Source organism: Mus caroli, chromosome 5 (assembly GCF_900094665.2).
Source record: "Mus caroli chromosome 5, CAROLI_EIJ_v1.1, whole genome shotgun sequence".
In the NCBI taxonomy this organism is placed as follows: domain Eukaryota; kingdom Metazoa; phylum Chordata; class Mammalia; order Rodentia; family Muridae; genus Mus; species Mus caroli.
The window spans coordinates 25,955,982-25,977,509 of NC_034574.1; the positions used below are offsets into that span (position 1 = coordinate 25,955,982).

At 47.6% G+C, this 21,528-nt stretch overlaps 2 protein-coding genes and 1 long non-coding RNA gene across 7 annotated transcripts; 1 reads left to right on the forward strand and 2 right to left on the reverse strand.

The window, feature by feature from the left end:
- Positions 1 to 677: 677 nt before the first annotated feature.
- LOC110294059 (intraflagellar transport protein 172 homolog) lies at positions 678 to 16,312 on the reverse strand. Its single transcript, XM_021162058.2, has 16 exons — positions 16,149 to 16,312; positions 11,997 to 12,140; positions 11,687 to 11,799; positions 11,197 to 11,236; positions 10,882 to 10,947; positions 10,575 to 10,654; positions 10,367 to 10,454; positions 9,119 to 9,333; positions 8,087 to 8,210; positions 7,610 to 7,705; positions 6,405 to 6,566; positions 6,021 to 6,074; positions 5,707 to 5,810; positions 5,460 to 5,545; positions 1,699 to 1,811; positions 678 to 911 (listed from the first exon to the last, which is right to left on the reverse strand). Exons 1-16 carry the CDS (start codon positions 16,185 to 16,187, stop codon positions 735 to 737), a joined length of 1,701 nt encoding a protein of 566 aa, XP_021017717.1. The 5' UTR covers positions 16,188 to 16,312; the 3' UTR covers positions 678 to 734.
- Positions 16,313 to 16,362: 50 nt separating this feature from the next.
- On the forward strand, positions 16,363 to 18,999 carry LOC115031097. 2 transcript variants are annotated; one of them, XR_003836679.1, is made up of 2 exons: positions 16,363 to 16,645; positions 17,992 to 18,999. It is a non-coding gene; the product is annotated as an uncharacterized LOC115031097 (long non-coding RNA). The 2 variants fall into 2 exon arrangements; XR_003836680.1 differs by having other exon boundaries at positions 16,363 to 16,613.
- Positions 17,420 to 21,040, reverse strand: Fndc4 (fibronectin type III domain containing 4). Of its 4 annotated transcripts, none has more exons than XR_002378037.2 (8): positions 20,647 to 21,040; positions 20,328 to 20,472; positions 20,122 to 20,237; positions 19,749 to 19,953; positions 19,265 to 19,354; positions 18,858 to 18,982; positions 18,579 to 18,670; positions 17,420 to 18,344 (listed from the first exon to the last, which is right to left on the reverse strand). XR_002378037.2 is itself a non-coding variant. In XM_021163792.2 (8 exons), the coding sequence occupies exons 2-7, from the start codon at positions 20,446 to 20,448 to the stop codon at positions 18,635 to 18,637; spliced, it is 693 nt and encodes a 230-aa protein (XP_021019451.1). In that variant the 5' UTR covers positions 20,449 to 20,472; positions 20,647 to 21,040; the 3' UTR covers positions 17,420 to 18,344; positions 18,598 to 18,634. The 4 variants fall into 4 exon arrangements, 3 of the variants coding, with proteins under 3 accessions (XP_021019451.1, XP_021019453.1, XP_029332966.1); XM_021163792.2 differs by having other exon boundaries at positions 18,598 to 18,670; XM_021163794.2 differs by having other exon boundaries at positions 17,420 to 18,383; positions 18,598 to 18,670.
- Between the last annotated feature and the right edge of the window lie 488 nt (positions 21,041 to 21,528).

Consider the following 21,528-nt stretch of genomic DNA (forward strand, 5'->3'; position numbering starts at 1 on the left):
CCCTTCCTTTATAACTGAGTGTCTGGAAATAGTAAAATTGAGCTTTGATCAGAATGTTGTCTTAGCTATATTTTTTTCTCTCGCCGCCTAGCCCCTCTTCTCTTCCAGGTTTCCAAAATGCCTTTCCAGGCTAAAACCCAGACTGTGATCTACTGGCCGGACACAACAGGGGAGAGACGGTTACAGGTTGGCTAACTTGAGCCTTTAAAGTACTTGTTAAGCTTTCAAGGATATCCCTAACAGGATGATGATGAGGAGGAGGAGGAGGATGTGTGTGTGTGTGTGTGACAGTGTGATGTTGGGATGGGACAGTGGAGTGTTTTATGTGTAACAGTGTGATGTTGGGATGGAACAGTGGAGTGTTTTATGTGTAATTTGAGGAAGGAAGAATTTGAATGGCCTATAACAGTGAACAGGTACAAGGGTGAATACATGGAACCATCCCCTCCCACTGGATCTCTCATTTAGATTAGAGAGAACTGCACATGGTGACTTCATACAGTCTCCGGGTCACTGCAATGTGGGCTTCCCTCTAGGAATCTAATACAAGGTCAGGAAACCTAAGCAAAGATGACTGTGGAGGCTGGGCCACCAGTGGGGAGGGGAGACAGGCTGTGCTTGTAGTTTTCTCAAAGAGATTAGGGGTGGTACACAGAGAAAACAAAGCAGCCTGCACAGTCTTCTCCTCAGGGTTCTAATTAATTAGACTGACACATGTCTGGGGTCTCCTGGTATCAACATACCCTGATAGAGGACATGGTGACTCTCTCAGGGGCCTCAATATTGTACCATACACATAAGCTGTTTCGGTTCTGAGCTACCAGCACATCACTCCCTGGAACCCACTGCACGTAGGAGCAGAAGTTGAGGATCATTGTCTTAGAGCAGCTTTCAATATCATATAGATGCAGCTGGAAGAGGAGAGAGACAGCAGTTTAAAGGGGGTGTGATGACATCATCTGATTTTGCCCATTCCCCAGTGGCAAAATGAGTTTGCAGCCCCTGGAGTTTACTCTAGATTGGTATATCCTAACTTTGGTCAAGGATGAGAAGACCAAATGAGCTAAGACCTACAGTCAAGGCATTGGTAGGTGAAGGTCAGACTTTCATTCTTAGAGTAAGCCTGGACCAGACTAAAGAGGCTGCCAAACAAAACTAAATGAGTGGACAATTCACAGAGGTTCATTCACTGCAATGGACAATTGAGGAAACTAAAAAGGGCCTAGGGGAAGGGGGTAGGGAGAACAGCCCACGTCCTGCCAGAGTTCCACCTATGCTCTCTCTGTGCATAGCCTAATGTCCCACAGACAATCACAAGAAAGGCTAACCTCTTCAGTGATGCCATACTGAGAAAAGACTATGTAAGGGTTACTCAAGGGACTACTCAAGCCAGCCTCCATGCTTTGAGCTAAGTGTGGCTGAACTGCACTGGTGGAGAGGGGCTGGGCAAAGGTCAGCCAGACCTGAGGAAGGGGGACATAGCTTCATGAGGACACAGACTTGTGTACAATAAGAGAGAAGCCAATTCTCAAACGCCCTTCTTGACTCTGTTCACATCATAAGACGATCTCCTTACCCTTGTTCAGTACACAGGACAGGTGGTGATAGAATACAGACTGTCCTTTGTTCCTCTGCTATGCTAATGGCACACAGAACCAAAAACCATCCTATGCCTAAGGCCCGAGTAACCCTTCTCACCCGAAGTTTCCGGTCTCTAAAGAGAAGCTTGTGTCCAGTCTCGTTAAGTTCTAGCCAATCCACCCGGCTTTCGTGACTGATAGTACCAATGTTGTAGCCACCAATCAGATCCACTGCAAAGAAGACAGGGTAAGAAGGTGACTCCAGCCATGTAGAAGGCTACAGTTGGTCTGTACAACTCTGGTCTTAAATCAGGCTGGACTTTAAGAACATTTCATCAGTCCAGGGGTATCAGTGAGGACTTCGAAAAACCGATACAGAACAATTTTTCTAGAATGCTTCAAAAACTAGGTCTTGCCACATGGTATTTATTCCATGTCTATAGTCCCAGAACTTAGGAGGTGAAGGCTGGAAGATCAGTTCAAAGTCAGTCACAGAGCAAGTTTGAGTCTAGCCCAGGCTAGATGCAGCCGCAGACACAAAGACACATACAAGAAAGTTAGAAACTTATCTAGAATTACAGATAGTTTTACTTGACTTTGCAGCTAACTAAAAGGTCTTATGGAGGTACATGGCTATCATCCCAGCCCCCAGAAAGCTAAGGCACAAAGAGAGGGAGTTTGTAGTCAGCCCCTTCTATGTAGGTCAGCTCCAGCTACCTCATCTGACCCTGACTTGAAACAATCAGTTGAAAACTCAATGGTCCTGAGTTCCAGAGATAACTGATGACTGAAATGGCCTTGGTGATGTCATACTCCAAGGAACCACCTGAGTGATGGAGTGCTCAAGGTGAAATTAGCAGCGAAGAGTGGAGGGGCACACAGACAGAGCAGGAGAAGGAAGCCTGGAGTCAGCCAGGGTCAGCGAGCTCAGTGGCTCACAATCAGACTTTGGACAAAGGCAGAAAGGCCGAGTCAGGAAGGCGACCAACTGGAGGCCAGCCAGTGTGCAAGCTAGTTATGCTAGTCTTAACTTTGGAGACATAGAGATTATGACACTGGGCATTGCGACTTCTATCTGTAATCCCAATACTCAAGGCTCTGAGGCAGGAGGATCAGGAATTCAAAGTAAATCTGGGCTACATGAGACCCTGTCTTAAAACACCAAACCACAAAACAAAACAACAACCAAACTAAGCCAAACCAAGCCATGTTATAATAGCATGGGTGTCAGGCGTGGTGGGGCACGCCTTTAGTCCCAGGACTTGGGAGGCAAAGGCAGGTGGATTTCTGAGTTTGAGGTCAGTTTGGTCTACAGAGTGAGTTACAGGTTAGCCAGGGCTACACAGAGAAACCCTGTCTCAAAAAACCAAAACCAAAAAAAAAAAAAAAAAAAAGTAAGGGCTTCGTGAACCCTGAAATTACACACAAAATTTTATGTATATGCACTTTTGGGGGGGAATGTCAATAATTTTCATTATACTTAAGGGACTAGTGACTTGGAAAATTGACAAACTCTGTGTGTGTGTGTCTGTGTGTGTCTGTACTGAATGGACTAGTCTGAAGTCTCATAGTTTGTCATTGCCACTCGAGTCTTAGGCTTCTTGGCCTATATATAATTTTCACTGCAGATACCAGGATTTCTGAGCTCAGATGTGAAATGGATATTCATGAAATATGAAACTATCTTAAGAAGAGGCCCATATGTGTATGAAAGCATCATTTATGACAGGGATGGCATAACAAACCAGTGGGTAAATGGTTAAACAGATGGAAGAAATAAAGTTAAAACCCACATCAAATACAAAAATAAAGACCAGGTGGAAAGCAGAAGTTAAGAATGTTAAAATATAGGAGGGCATAGGGGAAACATTCTTAAACAAGACCTCAGAATCAGCAACCGTGTTACTGTCATATTGGCAGTACTGGTGCCTGAACCCAGGGCCTGCCCCACTCTCTACCACCAAGCTACATCCCAACCTCAATTGTCTTTTAATTAAAAAAGTTTTTTCCAGCCTAGTCAACAGAATGAGTTCTAGGACAGCCAAGGTTACACAGAGAAATGCTGTCTCAAAAAACAAAAACAAGAACAACATCTAATTACCGTTATTTACTTTTTTTTTTTTTTAATTTTTGAGGAGCACATTTGGGAGTCGGAAGACAGCTTGCAGGAGTCAGTTCTCTCCCTCTCAAATCAGGCATGGAGTTGAGCACCTGCAGATGTGAGTCACCTTGCTGGCCCCTATCTAGGGTTTTTTTTTTTTTTTTTTTTTTTTTTAAAGATTTATTTATTATATGTAAGTACACTGTAGCTGTCTTCAGACACTCCAGAAGAGGGCGCCAGATCTCGGATGGTTGTGAGCCACCATGTGGTTGCTGGGATTTGAACTCTGGACCTTCGGAAGAGCAGTCGGGTGCTCTTACCCACTGAGCCATCTCACCAGCCCCCCTATCTAGTTTTTAAAGGTGCCGATGTAGGGCTGAGGTTTGACCCCTCAGGTCCACATGGAGGAAGGAAAGAACCCACTGCTTCAGGTTGCCCTTTTACCCCCACTTGAGTGCTATGCGTACACGCCTCCCTCCCCCAAGCCCAGTGTACAAGTAAGTATAGGAACATTTTTAAATGTTGGAATACTAAAGACACTAAAAATCTGCAATGTAAGTAACCATCAGAGGCTACAAACATACACATGCACACACATGCACACACACATGCTCATACACATATATATGTGAAGGCCTTCACATCTCTAACAGAGACGACTTGACTTTTACAATGTGTCCGGGATGAGAACTGCAATTCACAGAAGAAGGCATCTGAGTGACAATATGAAATGCAGGAGCTTTCACACACACCAGGCAATCACGACTCGAGAGAGTGTGAGAGAAACGGAAGGAAGCTGGTCAGCCTCTGTGGAGAGCAGCGGGAAATACTTAGTGAAGGTGAAAATACAGAGATTCTACTCTAAGGACAGACTCAGAGAGTGTCATTACCTCCAAGAACACCTGACACGCACATGGTACACACACACTCACGTGCAGGCAAAAATAGCCATACATAATCAAATAAAAGTAAATCTTTTAAAACTTAACACTTTAAATGTCATGAGTAAGATATGAAGCAATAGACTCCGTGTAAATATGACAAACTGTTACGATTCAGCAGAACTAGGCATGGGTAAGCAAGTTTTGATAGTATGTCATGACTATCAACAGTCGGAATTTACTGAACGACTCTGCGTCAGGCGAGGATCTCCGTGCTTCCATCTGACGCAGGTACTGACTTTGTTCCCGCTGTGTGAGAAAGACTAAGGAAGTTTGGTAGACTCACACGCAGCAAGTGCAGGCGGGGTGGCTGGCTGACCACAGTCCCGCTCTTACAGCCATGCTGTATTCGCATGGCTATACTTTCTGGAGGGTGCTATGCTATTCTTGATGCCTGCAACATTTGGTGGTAAAAATGATAAAGATTTATAAATGGAATCCTTATGGAATGTAAATTAAATTTTTATTGATATTAGTCACTAGTAAAGGATCTTTAAAAATGATGGCCCTTCTAGTTCTAAAAAGTCTACGACTTGATGATGTCTAAGCAGGAAAATTCCTGCAAATGCTCACAGTTCTCTCCTGTTCACGACTGGCTGGCCCCGAGCTCTATGCCCAGAGAACATGGTAATTATATGGACAGGCCTGTATATCTGCATCCACAGCTAGGTAGTTACCTGGAGGCATGGCCCACAGGGACACTTTGGATAACCACTGTAAAAATGGTTATGGTACCTGGTGTCTTTCAGTTTCTCAGATTCTTCACTGACACAATCCTGTGATACAGAGTGCAGCACAGGTATCTGCTCTGATATTAAAGTTACAAGAGTGTCTTACCTATAGCAATCGTCTTAATATCAACAAGATAAGCCAATTTCTTATTATCTTCCATTCCTCGCTGGCAGCGCTCATTGATACGGACGCTGAAATATAAAGGACTTGGTAAGGTAAAGGCTTGTATTGAAGGTTCTGAGTACCGTAGGGATGAAGTTTCAGACTGATCTGGGGGCAATCTGAGCATGGTTTAGAAGTTCAAAAGGAATTCTCCTGGCCTTCAAGGGTTCAGAGAACCTTGTAAGGTTACCTGATGAGGTGAGGGTTCATGAATTCAGTGCGCACAGAACCCAAGGAGTCGTTACTCCCATATTCCACCAGGGTCAGCTCTCCAGCATTGAAGATCATGCACACCTGGGGAGAATGGGAGAGGGGCGAGGAGAAAAACAGTGGGAGGGGTAGTGCAGTTTAGGGTGACTACTTCTTCTCTTTTCCTGCTCGACACCCTGATCTCCCCCCCACACCCCCGTCTACCTGCTGGCTCCTGGCCCTCCCACTCAGCCTTCTGACTAGGAGCTGGAATGAGGTTTACGGACATGCTGGCAGGGGCTGAGTTCTACTTACATTCTCATTTTCAAAGAAATATTTCTCATTGCCACCAGATCCCTGCCAGGCTATCTGCAAAGTAAGGAGAAAACACCAGAGACAATGTAGAGAATTACCCAAGACAAGGCTGGGAGACCTCAATCGGGGAGGTTTCAGTACTACACAGAAGATGCTCTGTATCAGATCCTTGCCTTGCTTCCTACACTTTCAAGAGATGGCTGTGTAAAAACAGCCTGACTAAAGAAATTCATACTCTAGGATTTTACACCTCTCATTTCTTGAAACAAAGTCACCAACATCAGAATGTCAGGGCCTCTTTTGGGGAATCTTACTTCTTGGGGTCCTGGTCCCCAGAATTAGCCGAGACATCCCGTTACCCAATCTTGCATCCTTGGTCCCTACCTCGCTGAGGCGGTTCGTGTTCAGGTCTCCCAGCAGCAGCGTGTCTGATGTGTGAGCCACCAAGTAACGTTCCTTTCCCAGGATTTTCACCTCTTCTACTTCATAGCCATAGTGTGACTTGAGCACCACCCTGGTCCCTGAAGACAGGTTCTTCACAATCACCTGGTAAGGGACAAGTCTGAGCCCTTCAGCCTTTCCCAGCACAGAAGAGGAGCGAAGGTGCTTGCCTTTCACACAACTCCAGGATGCTGAACACGGCTAATGCCTGCATCCACACTTGGCCTGGGATGCTGCTGCTGCTGGCCATGCCTTACACTCACATGGGATTTGCTGCTTAGGAAATACTTCCACAGTCCTGCTTCTGCTGTTCACGATACATTTGATTCTAAAAGTTCTACTGAATCACACCAATCTCTCACATTGTTTCCAGTTCTTAGTACAAGTCTCTCTATCTATTAAGACTACTATATAGTAATAATAAATAATAATATTTTACAATATTAATTGGTAATGTAAGTAAACATAATAATAAATAGTTATTATTTATTATTATTTTGGGTTTTAAGAGAGTCTCCCTATGTGCCAAAGATGACCTCCAACTGGCCATTCTCCTGCCTCAGCCTCCTAAGATTTTCTTTTTCTTCAACTGTTGAAGTAAGTTGCAGAGCAACCTACAACATTCAACTTCTGCTTTGTTTTTGTTTTTGATACAAGGTGTTACTATGTAACTCCGATTGGCCTGGAACTTGCTATATGTAGATCAGGCTGGCCTGAGACTCATGGGTCACATTGTCTTTTTTTGTTTATTTGTTTAAGATTGTTAATTATGTGTATGGATATGGATAAAGGTGAGAGCATGCAAAGATAAAGGAACAAATCAACAGGAAAGGAAGGGAAGGGCAGAGGGAGTGTGAGAAGCGCACCTAGGCCTTTGTGGCTCATTTGTAAACCTGCTGATCAATGCTTCTTGTGGTCAGCACTGGGTAGACAGTTTTACACCAGAAAGATAACCCAGTCCCTGGAAGAAAGAACCTAGTGCTGGAACAGCTGAGTAGCAACAAAGTTGCCAGGGAGTTCCCCTGATACATTCTGTTCCCCAAAACAGCTCTGCCACCGGGATGAAGGCTAAAGTTGAGACTGGCTGCAGCCAGCAGGTGGGAAAATGTTACACAGATGAATGAGCCCAGGAGATCTCCGCTGCTCACCTGGCTAGGGCCCACGTACGTCAGCTCGAACTTGTTCTTGTAAATGCTCCTTCGGAGGCAGCAGTCAAACTGTTCCACCCCACCACAGAGTGTTCCCTGAGGGAGAGGGACAGCATGAGAGGCAACACATGGTGCACTGGCATAGGGAAGGTATCATATGCCCTCAAGACCCCAAACCTCAGTGACACAGTCTAGTGACAAGTGGCCAGCAGAAGGGCAGGCAGGTTTTGGACCTATCAGAATCCAAAAGGTGGCGACCCTAGGACTTATAGGTATCACATGTGGATTGGACAAAGAGGGAGACATCAGGCTGGATTGAAAAACTGTCCCTTGGGGCCTCCAATGGTGTGCATTTCTCTTTCTTGCCTTTGACAGCAGATTTTTAGGTTGAAGTCACAAGGCAGTTTGGACTGCTCTAGTGTCACAGTATTCTAGTTTGGAGACCATCACCAATACAGAAAGGGGTTACAAACACACCGCACAGAGTCGTGAGCCATCCCGCTTCCAGGCCAAGGCGGTGACGGTGTATAAGTTAGCAATCTCCTTGGGTTTCGCCTCTTCCCAGATGCTTCTTCGAGGACTCCAGTTGAACACCCGAAGTCTAGAAAGGTTTGTGGCTTTTAGACGAGATGGGGGCGGAGCAAAAGGGTGAAGATAAGTAACTAAAGGAGAGCAGTCTCATTCTACAAGAAAGGGAAGCTAATGCCACCCAACAATCCATCGAGGCAGGCCTCAAAGGTAGCCCAGCAGGAGAGAGCTAGATGGTTCAAAGGGAGTTTGGAAAGTCAAGGCAAAAGAAAACAGAGCACACCTGTAATGCAAACATTTGGGAACAGAGGCAGGAGGATCACTGCCAAGTTTGAGGCCAGCCTGGTCTACCTAGTGAGTTCCAGGCTCTTCAGGGCTATAGAGTGAGATTCCATCTCAAAAAATAAAAACGACACAAAAGGACAGAAGTAGAGAAAGCGAGACAAGTGAAGAGCGGGACAACCCAGAGAGGAACAAACAGATGCACAAGGCTGAGACACAAAGCACCGTCACACAGGGGACGAGATCCTAGTTGCTCATCTGCCCATTCATTCTTTATTCACTCACCAAACAGTGGTTACAATCACAAAGCAGATGCCAACATAGGCACCGGAGGGAAAAAAGATGACTGCTCAGCCTTCTCCTCAAGGTCCCCTCAACACAGAAGCAACAACTATGGTACTGCAGGATAAACTTAAAGTCTGCAGGAGGCTTCATGGGGACATGAAGAATGCGATGAATTCTGCCAGGAATCGCAGGCCGAGGAAGCATCCTGCACTTTGAAGCTGCCAACGTGCCAATGCGTGCCAATCTGCGAATCCTTTTCAACAGACATTGCCTCCGTCCAGGCTCCCATTACAGTTTAGAATGACTTGCCTGGCACAATTCACAGATCCAGGCTCCCATTACAGTTTAGAATGACTTGCCTGGCACAATTCACAGAGAAGGAAGGTACAAGATGCGACTAGACAGGAGACCTACCTGTCATAACTTCCCAGCACAACAGACTGGCCTCCAGGACTTGCAGCAGCTGTGGTGAACTCCCGCTCCTGAGGATCGCGGCTATAGTCAAAAGTCTGCAGCACATGGCCTTCCTTTCCATAGGCCACAATCCTCCGGTCACAGCCAGCGGCCACAATGCTGTTGGTGGCCCAGGCCAAGGCATAGGGTGGGCATGGATGGTTAACCAACTTTCCCTGAGACACAACATTTCAGTTTTACTTTGAGGATGCCACCTTAGAAATTCTTCAGCCCTAGGGGCTGATCCACACATTCTTGACTGACCATAGCACTCTACAGAAAAAAAAATCTTCAATCTTCCTGTCAACATTTTCCCACACAAACACACCCTAATCCTAAGGACTTAGCAAATTATGCCTTGTACATAGCATGAACACACACACATACCATTTATACACACTTGTTGACATTGTACTCTAAAGAAATTGCAACATAGTGGTGTGTTAGCGATCTTGGGTCTATTCTAGTGAGACAGCACACAGTAACCAACACTATGTCCAAGAGAGCATATGGCTTCTTTTTCAAGGAGGGCTGTCTAATTAGTTATACAGGTGACTTACAATGTAAATGATTTATTTATACAGTACTGAGTTATACAGAGGAAACATCAACGTTCCCCTTCACGCCTATCTTTCCTTTTTCAAAGAAAAGAGTTAACTCTTTGTTGTATTTGTTTGTATGTGTTTGTATGTATATTCATGCCTGACTGCATTGTGTGTGTGCACTGCACATGTGTATACATGGGTGAAGGACAAGGATAGCTTGCACAAGTCTGTTCTCTCCTTACACTCCGTGGGTCCTGTCAGGTTTGGCACCAGGCACCTTTATTTGCTGACCTCTCTTGCTGGCCTGTTTTTTTCCCTATGCATTTGTATGTACATGTGTTATATAAATATGGATATATACACGCACATATTTGTGTATATGTATGTATTTACATAAACGGAAATAATTTTCACTTTTTGTTCCCCTTTGAGTCTTTATTTCCCCCTCTCTCAAGGTCCCTTCCACCTACTCCTGGCTATAAATAGTAAGCTCTAAACTCCTAAATACATCTCTCTGGTGGCATCCAAATGCTTCTCTCTAAGATCACACTCTTCCAGCCTCCTCCCCCAATAGCTCCATCAAGGTGCTTAGGCATACAGCTTCCCCCTGGGCGGAGGGGGTCCTGGAATGTTCACCCTGCCCCACAGGATACTTTAAGCATACCTGTGACTCTCCAGAGCCTTCATCATCGAAGAAGTACCTGACGATGGTGCCGTCTGCGTGACCTGAGAGGATCCCCTTTCCAGAGCAGCTGAAGAGCAAAGGCAGAAAGGGAGACACAGAGGGGGAGACCATCACCTCGCTGACCAAGGCTGCTTTCTGTCAGATGCATTTGTGCCTGACAGTTCCAAGTGTTACTTTTGGAACTCACTTGGTTGTCAGTGCTACCACATAAGACTCTGTCCCATAGATAGTAGATGACTTGTTAGTTTTAGTGTTTGCTAAGCGAACCTGAAAAAAAAAAAAAAAAGAAAGAATCCACACAAGTCGTGCTAGATTCCGTTCAATCTCACCCAGGCCCTGAGAAACAAAGGCAAAACCCCAAGATGAACAAAGCTGGTCCTCTGCAGTGCCCACTCGGGCTCCAGGGGAAAGGAGGAACCCTGCTGTTCCCACCCCCACCCAGGACCAGTATCTCCACCTAACACCTTCCCTTCCTTCTTCCTCCCCGCCTTTACCTTGCCTTCAGCCAGTCCAAAGACAATGATGTATTCCGCAGGCCACTGCAGACAAGTCACAGCACTCTGTATGCAGAAGGGTAAAGGGACAACCCACCTGTGTGGATTAGCAGCTCTAGGCCAACCCCACACCCACCACAGCCATCCTAGTCTCCTACAGGGGAGGTCTGCGAGGAGGGAATACAACTAGGCTCTCTTTAGTAGGTGACAATGAGCATCCAGGCAATGCCATCCTTTAGCAGGTCAAACCAGCTTTCGACATTAGCAAAGGTAGCTCCTGGTTACAGTCACAGGCAGACAGACTCTGAGCTTTACCGTCTGGATGAACTTATTGCAGATGACCTTCTTGTCTCCCCTGCCAAACAAAAGGAAAGGAAGCATGCTTAAAATCACTGCCCCACATTGATGGTGATGGAGACAGGCAAGACAGGACACCTTTCCTGGCCCACTGGTATTTCCTATCCTTCTGTGGGAGGTCTAATGGAGATGTGAGTGGGTGCCCAAGAAGCCCTGAAGCTACATCAAAGACAGCCCCACACTGGCTCTCAGGACCTGCCATTGGCCTTCCACTCATTTTTCCAGGGATGAGACTGATGGACACGTGGGGTGGGCAAAGGTACGGATACAGCAGACTCTAGAAAGTCTCTGCCTCCCACACCTGATCCTGGCATCAAGCCTCTCCCCCTGACACCTATTGCCACCCCAGTGAGGCATTTCTCATGCCTGGCACCAATTCCCCATCCCTACCCCAGCCAGGCATTTCTCACTCCTTTTGCAGGCCACCCACTCCCACATCTGTCCTCACCAATCTTCTCCAATCTTGTAGACATAGATGATGTTGTCAGTCTGTCCTATGGCAATTTTTGTGGAATCAGGAGAGAAAGCCATGCCTTTCACCATGTAGCTTTTCCTGCCGTACTGGGAATCAAAAGAAAATTAATGAGTACAAATGAAAGAAAAAAGAAGACATACGCATGTCCCGACAGACCCAGAAGATTCATACTGAGAAAATGGGTAAGCCATTTTCCAAGCCCAGGGCTAGAAGGCAGACTACAAAGTTTCCTAGGGTAACAGTTTAGGGCACAGTGCATGTGCCATGTGGGAGTCCTCTCCACCTTCATGTCAGCTGGCTTGGTGGAGAACTTGTCTCTCCGCTCCCCATGTTCATCATACAGAAGTACCACTCGGTCCACTGTGCAGACAGCAAATTTAGCATTGTTCTGGGACCAGGCCATGCATGTCACCTTCGCAGCTCCATCCTGCAGAGATAAAGAGCTAATGTTATCACGGTGCTGGTACACGAAGCATCTCCAATCTCATCAGCCCCTAGTGTGGGTTTTACATTCTTCTGCACATAGTGTTTTCCTCAGGTTAAACAAAATAGAAGAAATGGTTTGTATACCTGGAATGTATGAGCAATATTCTCTAGGACTTTGTGTAACCCAGACTGGCTAGGTTCACTCTATAGCTAAGGGTGACATGAACTTCTGACCCCCAGGACCTCCTCTTCTGAGTGCTAGGATTCAAGGCATGCTGGGGAAGGAACCCAGGGCTTAACTCAAGCTAACCAAACACTTTACCTACCAACCCATCTCCTGAGCCCCTAATGAGCTTTCTGAGACTCATGACACACATGTAAGGCATCAGCTGTTCCAAAAGCAGTGGCCTCCTTGTCCCTCAGCTCTAAAGCCTGCTACTGAAAAAAAAAATCAATTCAGCTGATAAATGTTTATCTTTATAGCTACTCATTCAATTAATGTTTTCAAGCATTTCATCAAGAAAGGCACTTGGCCAGGAGCTGACAGAGAGACAACGAGCAAACCATGGAACCTACCCTGGGACCTAATAAGATGCTACAAAATTGGAAAGGCCCCATAAGAAGAAAATGTACTGAGTGCAGTAATGATTTAGAGAAGCCCAAGACAATTTTATGCTTAAATGATGAAAACTAAACTCTGAAGGATGAGTACTGGTGAATGATGAATCACTTTGGACGCAGTGGAGAGCACAGGGAAGTCAAGGAACTGCAGTTTAAGGGAGCGTTTGTACACAAGAGCAGAGGAAGGGTGGGCGGGAAGGGGAAGCATGGAGGGGGCCGCCCGCTGCAGGGAGAGTCTTTGAAGGGAGGGGGGGAGGGAGAGGAGAGACAGTGGGGGTCCTGAACAAGGAGTGACATAACTAGAACTGAGACTTGTTCAATTGATAATGGAAACAAGGCCTCTTTCCCTGCTTAAATGCCCACAGTTTGAGAGTCTGGAGTTAAAAGTGCCTTCTGCAAAGGCTGACAGCTCAGTTGGAGATGTGCTCGGTTTGCATTTGTGAATCCCTGAGTTTGATACCCGGCACCTTAAAAAGCTAAGTAAGTAAACAGGCAAAAGAATATGGGAGTGACAGGTGTGGTGGCACACGCCTATAATTCTAGCACCCGGGAGCTGAAGGCAGGAGGATCAGATGTGTAAGGTCTTTCCTCAGCTACACAGCAAGCTTGGAGCTAGCCTGGGCTATATGAGATCCTGTCTTAAAAAAAAAATCAAAGGAGAAAATAAGTGACCACTACCCAGTGACATCATTCTTCCTGTTTGTTCCTCACCGGTGGCACCAGCTGTGGTCACCTTAGGCTCGCCCACTAAAGGTTTCTGTTCTTGAAATAAAACTTAGCTCCTATTCCAAATGTCCGATTAGCTACTTGGGCTACTGGAGGCCTGGCTTAACACACTTTTACTTGCCACACCTAACCCAAATCCCCCCAAAGCCCATATGGAAAAGGATCATCACACCCAAGGCCCCAAACCAGAGCCAGAAAACAGCCACACCATCACCACAGTCAAGCTCCAAGCACTCACTACAGTAGGGTAGAAGGGGGAGCAGGTGCTTCGTCAGCTTTGGCAGCTCACCCTCCCTCCTGGGCTGAGTCCATCCTGGGCATCCGTCCCAGCTGCACCGTGACAGCATCCTTTTTATTTTATTTTTTTAAGAGACCAAAGGGTTCTATTGCCAATTTTCCCATTAGGGTATTTTGAAATTACAGCTTACAGTACCAGTTCATCCCACAAGGAGCACAACTCTATTATTCAACCCCTGAGCTAGGGCTCTATCTGCTACTGTCTGCAAACATTCCTGAGTACCACAATCAGTGAGTTCTCCTCTCTCTACAGTAAGTGCCCTGACTATCTGCCTTGTGGATTAAGTGAAATGGAGCCAGGCAGGCATCTTCATAAATGCTCGACACCCATTAAGTACCACATCTCATATCTCTGAAGTACAAGCTATTATTATTCCCATTTTACATACGGAGAAACTGAGGCATTGAAAATTAAGAAACTTGCTCAGGTTTATATAGACAGTTTTTAGATGGCAGATGCAATATTTGAATCCATGTATGTCTGACTACATAAGCTGTAATTCTAACGTCTTTAATGGTATATGTATTGATGACTTAATTCTGCCATATATTATTCTTAGAATTAATTTTTGAGACAGGATCTCTCTGTGTAGCCCTAGAACTCGCTGTGTAGAGCAGACTGGCATTGAACTTACAGAAATCCACCTCCTGCTCCTGAGTGTTCATACTACAGGCATGAGCCATTATGCTCGCTACTCTTACTTTTTAAAAAGAAGTTCTTGCTATGTATTCAGACTGGCTTTGAGCTCACAGCCATCCTCCTGCCTCAGCCTCCTAAGTTCTAAGACTACAGGCTTGTAACAGCACAATCAGGTAAGGGAGTTGTCTTTTTAGTGCTAGGGATGAATGCAAGGACTCACACATGCTAAGTGTGTGTTCTACCACTAGCAACATCTCCTGGAAACTGCATCCTTGTTTTGTATATAGGTCTGTCTGTCTGTCTGTCTGTCTGTGTTGGGGTGGGGGTGTTGCTATGTGGGCCTGTCTATGTGTGCATGTAGAGACCAGAGGTCAACATCAAGTGCTTTCACAGTCATTCTCCATCTTACTTTTTTAATTGCACTGAAAGCTCATAATTCCAGTTCTAGGACTAGAACTCTAGGGACCACCTGCCTACCTTTGCAACACTGAGATTACAGGTGCACCTGGCTCTGAAGAGGATGCTGGAGATCTGAACTCAGTCTCCCACGCTGGTGATGAGTCATTTCCCCCATAGCCAACCTTCTTATCTGTGTTGTGTTAGCCTGTCCTCAGTTTGGAATGTCTTTCTCTCTTGTCAATCATCCTTCTTATGGCTTTCCAGTTTTCTTATGCTCTTTAAAACTTTTTCCTTACATTTTGGGTGGGGTGGGACAACTTGCACAAGCTGGCTCTTTCCTTCCTCTGTGTGGGTCACAGGGCTTAGTGGCAAGTACCTTAGTCAGTGAGCCAGCTTACCGGCCTTTCCTCTTCCTCTTCCTTTTCCTCTTCCTCTCCCCTCCCCCCTCTCCCCCTCTCTCCTCCCCTCCCTTCCCTTCCCTCTTCTCTTCTTCCCTTCCCTTCCCTTCCCTCCCCTCCCCTCCCCTTTCCTTCCCTTCTCTCTCTTCCCCTACCCCCTCTCTCTCCTAAGAGTCTCAAGTAGCCCAGGCTGGCCTTGAACTCTCCAGGTAGCTAAGAATGGCCTTGCATTCCTGATTCCCCTACCTCCACAATTGCGAGATTACTAGCCTGGGCCACCAAGGCTTATAAGATTCTGTTCTGTGTAGAACTTTAACATTCTCCTAAGTCGCTTACTCTCCCTGCGCCTTTTCTTTACCAGATGAAGAAGCTAGTGAGAGAATGATTGCGTATGGTGATGGTTAAAGGCAGAAATTCCATTTGGTCAAGTCAGTGTTGGAGCTAAGCTAAGACAGAGACTCTGTCCTCTTCACGCCCAAACCAAACATAATCTTCGTTTATGTTTCTGGGCTCCTCCTCCAGCGCCCACCCAGCCTCTTCTGCTTCTGAGGTGACACACTTTCACAATCCAAAAGAGGGTTCAGCTTCTGCTCTACCTTTTTTTTTTAGGATTTATATCTAAAGTGCTCATTTCATCCTGTGTAGAGTTATGATGGTTGCCTATATATGCGTCTCTCCTTCCAAAAAGAGCCTTGACGCGTAATGCGGGTGATCCCGTGGAGCCTAAGCTTGGGGCCTGGCACTCAACTGATGTAATGTCATGCAAAGAAAGCTTAGAGTCGTTAGCGATGCAAGTCGCCTGCTGAAAGAGCTTTCACAGTCTTCTGAACAAAGTAGACGCTCAAAAAGTATGAACTTATGTTCCCTTACTTTTTTTTTTTTTGAACCCCTGGTGGCCGGGGAATGGAAGAGGCATGCGATTCCTCACCTGAGGGCTCAGCAGGGTCCTCAGGTGCTTCAACTGCATGACGTACACCAGTCTCGGATGCTCGCTGACCGAGACAACTCCCGCGGTTACCTGGACAACCCGCCAAGCATCGGCGGCGCTAACCGCTGACGCACAGGCAACGTGAGTGCGAGGTACGTCATAAGGTCACGTAGTGGGTTCGCGACGTACGCAAGCGCAGTGAGTCCTAGGGCGGGCCCATAAGAGGGGTTGTGGAATTCTCTCCGCGACCAATCCCGTGGCTGCATGCAAACCTAACGCAAACCTCCGCCCGCAAGTCTTCATTCCTCTCCGGATTCTACGTCACCATATCCTTACGTTTTCTTATTGTCCTACCCGGCCAGATGGGCTTTAGTTGCTTAAACTCTGGAGGAGAGCAAGGCAGGTGCTACGAGAGGCAAAAGACAATTCGCGGAGCTGAAACCTTCACGTCTTCCCAAAACTTAGGTGACTTGCGGGAGGCCACTCAATACTGATAGGTAACAGTGAAAGCTCAAGGATATACTTGGCACTGTGTTTGAATTCAGCAGCGGTACAGACCCATTTTACTCAACAGGAGGCAGATTAAAGGAGTTACTCGCCAAAGTTCAAACAGCTAGTAAAGGGTGGAACCGGGATTCAACCCACAGCTAATAACTTTTTAATTCCCATAAGAAGGCTCAACTCTCCTCATCTCATTGTCTTCCATGCCCAACTTCTCTACTCTGAAACACAGCCTCAGGAAATTATCCAGGATTTGGTGGATATATTGGAAGCACTGGCTAGGGAAAGAAAAGGCACCCTGTTTGGTCACTGAGTTCAAGCCAGATTCCTGAAACCCTGATGACTCTATGGGTCAGTGCAGGAGGCAGACCAGAGCTTGGTTTCCCTCCTAGTTTAGAGCTGCATGACACCTGGGGTTGTGATTAGTTAAGCAAAAAAAAGATACCATCTTCTTTGGGATCCTTTCAACAATTTTTGGTCTCGTTTCTCCCAACAGATCAAGAGACAGAATGAAATGCAGAAACGTTAGTCATAGGCCTTCTCTAAACGACCCAAGGTTGGCAAGCCCTATAACCCCCTAAAACCATAGCATATTGCCCCCCCCGCCCCCCCCCCGCAAATGCTGGGCCCAAAGCCTTGATGCACAGCAGTTGCCAATGGTAACGAGTATTTCTCTTCCTGCCACCACATCCCTCTTGAAAATTAAGAATCAGTAGGGGGACAGATTCCCTTTTTTCACAGGTAACAAATAGGTCCCAGAACTCAAATTATACTTTTTTCGACAGGGGCATCCAGACCCCTCAGCTTTATTTCTAGAATCCTCTGGATATGTTAGAGTATAAATATAAACTCATTTATGGATTACAATTATTATTAACTTTGAATGAACAAAGACATAGATGAAAAAGAAAACAAAGATGAGGCACTGGTGTGCCCCGGGGTGAGGACACATGGCACCAAGGGTACATTAGTGGTGGCTGCTCTCCTGTCAGCTCCTAAGACAGCTCAGCCCTTCTGACCATTTCCCCAAAGTGAGTGCTGGAGTCAAAAGTGCAGGGAAGGGATTGGTTAGATAGCTCAACTGTAGAACATTTGCTTAGTATGCACAAGGTCCTGAACAAAGATTAAAAAAAAAAAATCTACTGGCCCTTTTATATGACATGGCCTGGTTTCTGTTGGTATGAAAACTGTGACTTCTCATTTTCTCTCTTCTCATTCAGCAAAGACAACGAAGGGAGGCCTCCGGCTTTCCATCCCCTCCCCTTTTGTCTTTCTCCGCCCATCTTAGATGAATACATTGTTACACTGACGCAAACATCTTATAATGACTCTGTCCTTTCAGGTTGGTGGAGGCCTGAGAAGAACTGAAAAGGTGTAGAGATGTCTTCAGCATACCATACAGGAACCAGTCAGTTCCAGTTTGTCCAGAACCTTTATTGGAAAAATGTCCCAGGGGTGAGATCACCAGCAGCTGGAGGGGCTGCCAGATGCGGGAGGAGCACCGGAGGCTCCGTGGAAGACACTGGAATAGTGCAATGCAGCGTCTGCCTCTAGGCCCACATGGTTCTTCTGACTCACTGAAGGAGGGCAACCCGGGCAGAAACACCCCTCTCTGAGGCCCAGAGGCAAGCTGTAGGGGCAGCTAGTGGGTGCCAATAGTCCTGATGCAGTTGACATGGGGCCCCTATCGAGGACCTAGTGGGATAGGGTTGAATAAGTGATTCTCCCCTGGACCTGGGGGATGGGAGAGATGTTCCATTTGATATCCACTCCCAAGTCCAGGATACAGAATCTACCAGACCTACATTCTGGCCCTGCTTACAGTGGAAAGAGGATGGGTAGCAGCCTGGGATTCTGGGAGCATACTGCCTTGTGGGAGTCTCAAGCAGGTCACCATCTTAGGCTTTCCCTGCCCCCCCCCCCCCTTACTCATACAGTGCATCCTCACAGTGCATCCTCTCTTCTGGTTCTGGTTCTTCATCCGATCAAACATCAATGGTGTTGATTGATGGAGACTTTTTCTGTAAGAGAAAAATTACCCATCCTGAATTCCAGAAAGGTAAATGTGCCACCCTTGCCTTCTGGACTCCTTCATCCCAGACATTCCATGCACACAGTGTACACACAGACACACCGCCTATTCTGTCTTTCAGTGATGATCCCTCTGCACCCAAATCCCCCTTCTCACACTCACTGGTCCCACATCACCTGTCTTGTCCCCACTGGCCTTCCCTGAGGACTCTGTTCAGGCCCCTTCCCCTTCTCCTTGGGGTTGTTGTTGGAGTCGTTGTCCTTGATGATGTCATACTGACGGCAGAATAGCCCGATTACAGCTGGAAACACAACAATACCATCTGAGCCTTGATCTTGATTCAGGGTTCTTGAAGCCTTGCAGGGTACTGAGATATCAATGAAACTAGAGAATCCTTGACTTCCTGGTGCCCATGCAACCCTCATCTCTGGGCTTGCAGAAGCCTCTCTCCCCCTCAAAGTTGTCCCGATTACCTCCCTCCAGCCACCCACCCTCACCATTGCTTTTTTCTCCCCTTTCTCAGGCGCCTCACCACTTGCCACTATATCAGACCCAAGTCCCTGCTTTCCCATCCAGTACTTACCAGCCCACATGAGCAATACCACTACAATGATGACGACTTCCCCTGTCTGCAATGGCCGCTCTCCATCCAGACCCTCCACTGTAATATCACCTAAGAAGACAGCCATTCTCTGGGTTACAAAGGACCCATTGGAGAGCTCTGTCACATACAGAAGGGAAATGCTGGAGGTTGAAGTCAGGCTGGGTCCATCATTGCACCGAGCCTGGAGCATTTAGAGATCAAAGGGTGATTATAGAACTTGCTTAAATCAGGATATGGCTGATGTGATGGGACTTTGTGTAAAAGGATGTTTCAAAGCCCTTCCCCCAAAGGATTCATTAGCAGTGTCTCTAATGCTGGTCCCCTGCCCACCTGTTTTTCTTTCCTTCCCTGGCAGTAGAAGGAATTAAATCATCCAATTCATGTGAGCTAGACAGTTGTTAGCCTTAAGCAAGTAAATGAGAGGTTTAAAGCCAGGTAAAAGGCCACTCACACAGGCTCTTACCTGGACTGGAGCTGTTGGAGGGCAGCCTGTCAGAACCCTTGAGTGTGCGGAAGTGCACACGGGGCCCTGGGGGGCTCTCTCCCCGGAGGCCGATGCTCCTGACCTGCACTGTGTAGTCACTGTCTTCAGCCAGACCCCAGAGAGCGCAGGCCCTGGTGGTGGTGTTCACTTCTCTGATTACGCGCTGCCCGGGGCCATTCTGTCGCTGCAAGGAGATGTAGAGAAAAGAGGACAGCCTAGACCCAGTCCCTCGCCATCAGGCTTAACTCAGGACTCTGTAACATCCAAGAACTCAAAAGGAATGGTGTAGAGGAAGCTGGAGGGATGTTCAGAGATCCAAGGGCACAGGTTGGGGAAACAGGGTGATTCATACTTGCTGGGAAATGGAGTAGCCAATGACGATGTTGCCTTCTGGAACGTCCCAGGACACAGTGGCTGAGTTGGCTCTGAGATGAGTGACCGTCACATTCACAGGAGAGGGAGGTCGGTCTGGGGGTGCCCGAGTGTTAACAGGTTAAGAGGTTTCACCTCCACACTAGCTCTGACGGACCCCTCACTGCGGGCATCCTCTTCACTTACCTGCTCGCACAAAACCCAGGTCACAGCTGACCAGCAGGAGGACCGTGGGACTCAGATATGGGGAAAGAGGCATCAAAGAAGCCATGGTTTCCACCGAGTTCGCTGGAGGGGCCAGAGGCATTCGCTTGACATCCAGACGAGGATCCTAGAGGAGACAGGAGTTGAGGGGTCAGGAGCTGCCCATCACGCAAGTGGGATGCAGCAGCTCTCCCAGGCTTCTCAGGGCCACAGCCCATTTCCCCCACGCCTTTCCCGCCTCCGCATAACCCCGGTGCCCACCCCTGCCCCCACCCGCGCGGTCTCATCAGCCCACACCCACCTCCCGGGTCCTCGTGGTCGGTCAGGCCTCGGGGGGCCGCGCGGTGCCCAGAGGGCGGCCCATCGCCAGACTGGCGCTGGTCCTACCCCATCCTGACACGGGCCCGCCAAGGCGGGCAGCGGCAGGCAGAGAGGGCAGAGGCGGAGTGGCCGCGGGCGGCGGGTCTGCGGGGCCCCCGGCCTTCCCAAGGGCCCCGCGTGGTCTGACTCTGAGCGGGGGGCGTTGCCAGCGAGGCCTGGCAGCTGGCCTGCGTCCCCGGTGCAGAGGACAGTGCGGCGGCCAAAGCTGGTCTCCTGCAGCGGGATGTGACCGTCCCGGCGAGCCAGCCGCCGCCTTCTGCAGAGCTGGCCCCGCGCGCTCCGCTGCAGCCGGGCTGGGACGCGCTGGCCCGTCTCGCCGTCGTCATCCCTCCCCCTCTTCCCCCCAGCCACGTTCTCCCTGGGCTCCTCCCACGACCCTCCCTATGGCGGCCTGCCGGGGCCCCTATCTCTTCCTTCACCCTCCTTGCTCTAGCGGATTAACTGACTAGAGCCACCAGGACAGGCTCAGGTGTGAGGGTCTTGTGCACCTGAGAAAGCACCTCCTTCCCCGCATGAAATTAGCCAAGTTAGAAAGAGGCATTCCATCCCCAAATGCAGGAGGGGGCCACGAGCAGAGGATGATGGAGATAATTATTGTTTTAACAACCTCTTGGAGACTGCGTCAGCTTTTAAGTCTCTTTTCCATTCATGATCTGATTTGATTCCATTCGTTTTCTCATTCACTCTTTCGTTTATTCAGCAAATATTTACTGATCATCTTCTATGTGCCTGGCATCATTATAAGAACTAGAAAGGATTAAAAAGAGGGCTGGGCATATAAGAACAATTTAAAAGCAGATCT

Excerpts from the sequence above, each read along its gene's own strand:
- LOC110294059 (XM_021162058.2), bottom strand. The coding sequence starts at position 16,187 with ATGCAGTTGAAGCACCTGAGGACCCTGCTGAGCCCTCAG. Across the intron at positions 6,567-7,609 it reads CGTACGTGGGCCCTAGCCAG|GTGATTGTGAAGAACCTGTC; the intron begins GTGAGCAGCGGA and ends GTCCCTTACCAG. Across the intron at positions 1,812-5,459 it reads TATTAAGACGATTGCTATAG|TGGATCTGATTGGTGGCTAC; the intron begins GTAAGACACTCT and ends TCTTCTTTGCAG.
- Fndc4 (XM_029477106.1), bottom strand. The coding sequence starts at position 20,448 with ATGCCTCTGGCCCCTCCAGCGAACTCGGTGGAAACCATGGCTTCTTTG. Across the intron at positions 20,238-20,327 it reads CCTGGGTTTTGTGCGAGCAG|ACCGACCTCCCTCTCCTGTG; the intron begins GTAAGTGAAGAG and ends GGGCACCCCCAG. Across the intron at positions 18,671-18,843 it reads AGACAGGTGATGTGGGACCA|AAAAAGTCTCCATCAATCAA; the intron begins GTGAGTGTGAGA and ends TTTCTCTTACAG.